A 6,098-nucleotide genomic window follows, 5' to 3' on the forward strand; every position below is an offset into this window, starting at 1 on the left:
GTGTGGATATGAGCGCCATGTCAATGTCCAAGAATCTTGTTTTCATTGCTCGGTCCAAGCACGTTGAACTGCCACTTCATTTTGTCCGTGAGAAAGTTGGGGCCAAGCAACTCAGTCAGTCATGTTCCAGAAGGGGATCAAATAGCTGAGAATTTATTTCGTTATCTAAGGAGTAAGCTGCAAGTTGAATCTGTCCCTGTTACTGCTTGATTTTTTTTTTTCTGATTAGCAGGGGCAGTATTAGCCTACTGTTACAGTATGGTCAGTTGACCAGTCAACGGTTAGTTTAGTGGTTAATAAGATGGTTAGCTCATAACCGTTTTAGTTAGTCGGTTGAAGTCCTTGTATAAATATAACACTTGATTTGCATGGACAGTGTTGTCAATGCAAGAGGATGTAAGTTCGAATGCGCTGAAACGTATTATCTTCCTATTTATGGGTTAACAAGGAACTATGGATAACCCTAGTCATTATGTTAAAAAGAGCAGATACGATCCAATATTGTAGGCCCAAAATTTGTCTGGGCCCGAAAAAAATAAACCAAATTATAAAGTCCATCAGCCCATCAATCCAACTACAGTCCATTTACACATTAAAAAAGGCCCCAATTAAAACCCAAGACTAATCAGCTTAATTTACAAACCAAATGACCCAACCCCAAAAAAATACACCGGCCCAAGTGGCCCAAAAACTTTAGAACAGACAGAACCCTAGGGTTCTCTTTCTCGCGCCGCAACCAACAACCCCTGCAGATCTAGGCCTCCGTACGCCGCAGCCTCCTGGTCCCACGCACGCCCCAGCGCCGCTCGTGCCTCCACGTCCTCCTCCGTACCTGCATGAAGACAGAAACAGCACAACGATAGCAGCAAATAGGAAAAATAGAAAATTGTATTTTCTGGTTTTGATTTCGGCTATAAAGCCTTTTCGATTTTCAATTGTAGAGGAGTTTTTTTTCTTTTACGAATACAAACAGACGAAAAACAGATAATATACAAAGAGAGAGCAACCAAAATACAAGAGAGAATCAAGGTGTTCCCTTCTGTCTGTTTTCTTCATTTCCTTTGCAAGTTCAATTTCGAATACAATATATATATATTCAAAGAAAAAGAGCTTTTTTTTTTGAAATCGGGGGTTTTAGCTTCTTCTTTTCGTTTGTTTTGTGTTTTAGTAGACGTAAACGGTAATAAAAAAGGGGGTTTACCTGCGCGTTTGGGGCCTGAGGCCGTCGGCCATGGCGGAGGCGGAGGCGGAGGCGGAGGCTTCGAACGCCGATGAAGCCCTGAGTCGGGCAAGACCAAGGCGCGAAGAGCAGGCGTCTCTCCCTCTCTCCCTTTTTCCCCTTTCCTTTTTTCTTTATACAGTGACAAAAATGATTTTTTTTAAAAAAATTTATCTTTTATAGGCTTTGACGAACGGTGTCGTTTTGAGCCTGTTCTAATGGCCTTGAAACGGCGTCGTTTAGACGCAGACCCGTGTGACCCGACCCGCAAGCACTAGGATCCGCGTGTTTCTTCTCAAAGGGGAATTTGTGTGCTCGGTCCCTTCTATTTTCACCGTTATTTGATTAAGTCTTATTTACATTTCTATGTTTTTAAATTTGCCCATGTAATTTGCGTTTTGTTTCAAATAAATCTGCATTTAAATACTGAGCTTTAGGATTTGGGACATTTTCGTTTTGAATCCTTGTTTGTTTGAGCACGTTTTATTCCAGTCCTAAATTCTATTTTAATCCGATTTATTTATAAATTGCCCCTCTGACATTGATTTTATTCCAATTAAGTCTTAGTCTACGGTTTTTTTTTGTATTTTTTTTTATGAATTATTCTTCATATTATCTTAGTATATCATTTTGAATCAAATCTCATTTTATATATATTTTTTGGTTTTGTTTTATTATACAATCAATTTATTTTTAAAAAATTCTTTTTATTAATATTCCTTGCTTCAAATATTATATTATTTTTTTACATGTATTATTTATATGAAACTATTTGTGTCTTATGAATATTGTTCATTTGTGTATATATATATACATATATATAAAATTATTTTGTATATCAGTTATATCATTTTATATACATATATGTATATATATATTTTAAATCTATTTGTATATAATTTATTGCTTTGTAAATTTTATTTTACTATATGTGTATATATATATATATTTTTTCATGTATATATTTCAAATAACATTTTTTCCTTACGTATATTTCTATGGTATTTTTACAAATAATCATTTCACCTCATATATTTTAATAATCAAGTGTATATCTCTATTTTTTTAAGCCATCCATTCATGTATTATATACATTACGTGTTTATTATTTCAAACTAGTTGTATACCACATTTTCTTTATTTTGTATATCTTGTGTTGATTATATCATATTAGGTTTTGTATATTATTATGGCATACTATAGTGTATTGTTTTTATTTTGAGTTGTGCGATGCATTTTTATTACAAGTTTTGTTTTGATATTGTTATGGCAATTAGTATCCCATACGTGCTTGCGATCGGATTATATGTTTTAGGTTAGATATACTTAAATTTTAGTTCGTTAATTGATTGTATCTCGCATGCGCCTATTATCCCATCTCATTGTTTTCATTTGGTTTTTCGACATGTGGTTTTATAAAATCCAATTTCTACGATTAATGTTATCTTATTTCAAATCGAATTAATATGTTTTTAAGTATTCATCCAAAAATTCTTCAAAACAAAGACGAAATCTGATGTTCGGCGATTCGCGGAATCGTGCCCTAACGTGTTGGGTTGCAATTTCGCATTTGCTCAAAATAATCGAGTTTTCCTTCGAAATTTCATTCATATCTTTTAAAATCCCTTAAATGAAGATGAGATTTGATGTTTGGCAATTCGTGAAATCGTGCCCTAACGTGTTGGGTTGCAATTTCGCATTTGTTCAAAATAATCGAATATCACTTTAAAATTTTGCTCGTGTCTTTTAAAATTTCTAAAACGAAGGTGATATGTGATATTTGGCAATTCGCGGGATCGTGCCCTAATGTGTTGGGTAGCAATTTCCCGATTGTTTAAAATAATCAAATATCCCTTCAAAATTTCACTCGGCTCTTCTAAAAATCCTTTAAAACGAAAGCTATATACGACGTTTGACAATTCGAGAATTATGCCCTATCGTGTTGGGCTGTGATTTCTCGTTTGTTCAAAACGATCGAATATTCTTTTGTATTATCACTCATGTTTTAAAAAAATATATAAATACTTAAAAACGAAGATGATATTCAATGTTTGGCGATTTGAGAACCGTGCCCTATCGTGCTGGGTTGCGCTTTTTCATTGGTTCGAAACAATTGAAGATCCCTTCAGAATTTCACTCACGTTTTCTAAAATCTTTCAAAAGGAAGGCGATGTTTGATGTTTGGCGATTTGAGAATCGAGCCCTATCGTGTTGGGTTGCGCTTTTTCATTTGCTCAAAACAATCAAAGATCCCTTCGGAATTTCACTCGTATTTTTTTAAGGTGAGGCAATGTTCGATGTTCAGAAATTCGAGAAATCGTGCCCTACTGTGCTGGGTTTCGATTTTTTGTTGGACTAAATAGTTGAGCATCCTTTCGTGATTTTCAAATTATAAATTTTCAGATGTCGAAACAAAAAGATTTTTGACAATCAACTCGGGTTATTCAACTTTTATTAAAAAGAGCCACATTTCAAAAAAACATTTTTCTAGACATAAGGACATTATTTAATCGATTTGGTACCAATTTTGGGCGTAATGAGGGTGCTAATCCTTCCTCATACGTAACCGACTTCCGAGCCCGTTTTTTCATATTCTCGTAGACCAGAATAATTGTTTTAGTAAACAAAAAATGTTTTATTAAAATAACCAAATTCTTAGGTGACTCGATCACACCAAAATAAAAGGATCGGTGGCGACTCCATATTTCTATTTCCCAAATAGTCGATTCCCCCATTTTTTACTAAATTGTAAAAGTCGAAAAAGGGATGGTTTCGACAAATATTATAATGAGATTAACCAAAAAAAACCTATATTACATTGGTTTAAAAAATGGTGTTAGACATCATCAAATTTCTTCCAATACGATTTTGTTATTAATAATAAGGTTTAGATTTTTTTTACAAATTTGATTTTAAATGGAAACAATTTATTTAAATTTTGTCATGTACAATGAAATATTTTTTCAAATTATGCATCTGTTAATTATGTAAAACACTAAATATCAATGTGAACATAAATATTTATTTAGAATCTTGTAATATGATATATATAAAGGTATATTCACTTTATTGAAATTTAATAATATTATTAATAGCCGATTGAATCTTAACTTGGTTGATATTAGTATTATTATTATTGCAAAAAGACGAAGATTCGAATATGTTAAAACATCTTTTATCTCTTATTTAAAAGTTAGAATGAATTATGAATAATATTAAATATTGTATTAACTCAAAAAAAAAAACTTTAAGGTAATGGACTTTTAGGAAGGTGAAAAAGTATTTGGTCTAGTGGTACCGTGTTTCTTTTATTTTGAAAGTTATTTGGGCGGTGGCAACTTTTTTTTGTTCACACAAACCGGCTAAAGAACCAAATGAGTGGGTTGACGACCCGACGACCAAAAGAAAGGTGTTATAGTCTTTATAAGTAGCATAGTTTCTGATGTGAAAAAACGTACTAACTAAAATAGCCAAAGCAATAGTGTTTGTTGCTTTGAGAATTGGGAGAAATTGAACATCCAATCCAGAATATTAGCAGAGAAGCAAATTATGGTAATCATCAAATCTCCGTTTCCTCTCATCCTTTGCTGCTATCTCTTGGTATCTTTCGTCTTCTTCCCACAAGGAACAGTCTCTCGTAAACTACTGGGGGAAGGTAAAATGTTTTCAATTTTCTATTTGCATCGTATTCATTTTCATTTCCTTTTTTAAAACCTTGTCCTGGTTTATGTGTATGATGTCCAATACACTGAACTGCAGAACGTGGCAATCCTCCAAGCAGAGAAGCAAAAAAAAGTAAATCACGATCAGCACCATCTTGGTATGACCAGGTTTCAAGGACAAGCTCATCTCCGTTCGTGATGTATTCTCGCCAGACTGCGAACAACCCCACAGACTCAGGATGGAATTGCAAAAACTCGACTACTAATAATGTTTTCGTACGAAAGTGTTCGAGTGCCAATTCCTACAGCTATAACCCCAATCCATAAAGTTTATGTTACGTTTTGAGATAAAGTGCGGCGTCGTTCTTTTTTTTTTGGATTCTGTTGTGGTTTGGTATGTTTCACTCATACCAGCCAAAATGACATTCATGGCTGGTACACGAACTGTACGCTAGGAAAGAAATGAAGAAAATGAACAAAAAAAGAAAGATAAACCTTAAATTGCTTTTCAAATTTTAAGCTTTAGACCTCAAATTTTCATCCATATTTGGATTGAAACTTGATTTTTTGAAGATTTTCGTTATCTAAGTTTGGTTTTTCTTAAAAAAGAAAAAAGAAAAAGGATATTCTATAAAAGGAAATGATTGTAAGAAATAGAGATGTTATATCATTCTATATCACTTTCTAATTATTTAATGTTATTTCAGTTTTTTTTTCATGATACTGACACATCATTTTGATAATCTTTTTAACTTGAACCTTCGACTCACTTGAAACCCTGAATTTTATACCCTGAAACTTAGATTTCATACCTCGCACCTAAAGTTCAGGGTCGAGGGTCCAAGGTTCGAGATTCAGGATTCAAGATTTGGGATTTAAAGTTCAGGATACAAAGTTTAGGTTAAAAATTTTATCAATGATACGTCAATGATATGAAAAAAAATACTGAAATGACATTAAATAATTAGTAAAGAATACAAAATGATGTGACATGTATGTTTCATACAATCCTTCTACGTTCCAACGAAAATTAATTTTTCAAAATTCTGTTTAGATGAAGATAATATTCAACTAACAATAATAATTCTATTATTCAAAACTTCATTTAGAAGAAAAATTTATCTGGATTATGCAAAGTATTGTAAAGAATAATCGCACACTTTAACCTCACCAACCTGACAATTTAATCTAGATGGTGAATGAGCTAATTTATTACA

General features: G+C 32.9%; 1 protein-coding gene and 1 long non-coding RNA gene across 2 annotated transcripts; one reads left to right on the plus strand and one right to left on the minus strand.

Moving 5' to 3' along the window:
- Nucleotides 1-501: 501 nt before the first annotated feature.
- LOC107913515 (uncharacterized) lies at nucleotides 502-1,420 on the minus strand. The gene is made up of 2 exons (XR_001688545.2): nucleotides 1,202-1,420; nucleotides 502-832 (listed from the first exon to the last, which is right to left on the minus strand). It is a non-coding gene; the product is annotated as an uncharacterized lncRNA (long non-coding RNA).
- Nucleotides 1,421-4,676: 3,256 nt separating this feature from the next.
- On the plus strand, nucleotides 4,677-5,394 carry LOC107911422 (uncharacterized). The gene is made up of 2 exons (XM_016839249.1): nucleotides 4,677-4,874; nucleotides 4,979-5,394. Exons 1-2 carry the CDS (start codon nucleotides 4,769-4,771, stop codon nucleotides 5,206-5,208), a joined length of 336 nt encoding a protein of 111 aa, XP_016694738.1. The 5' UTR covers nucleotides 4,677-4,768; the 3' UTR covers nucleotides 5,209-5,394.
- Nucleotides 5,395-6,098: the final 704 nt, after the last annotated feature.

The sequence above is a fragment of the Gossypium hirsutum genome, chromosome A13 (genome assembly GCF_007990345.1).
Source record: "Gossypium hirsutum isolate 1008001.06 chromosome A13, Gossypium_hirsutum_v2.1, whole genome shotgun sequence".
NCBI classification, from domain to species: Eukaryota; Viridiplantae; Streptophyta; class Magnoliopsida; order Malvales; family Malvaceae; genus Gossypium; species Gossypium hirsutum.

Bases quoted from the DNA above. Each gene is read 5' to 3' on its own strand.
- LOC107911422 (XM_016839249.1), top strand. From the start codon at position 4,769: ATGGTAATCATCAAATCTCCGTTTCCTCTCATCCTTTGCTGCTATCTC. The intron at 4,875-4,978 runs GTAAAATGTTTT...ACTGAACTGCAG, and splicing joins TCGTAAACTACTGGGGGAAG to AACGTGGCAATCCTCCAAGC.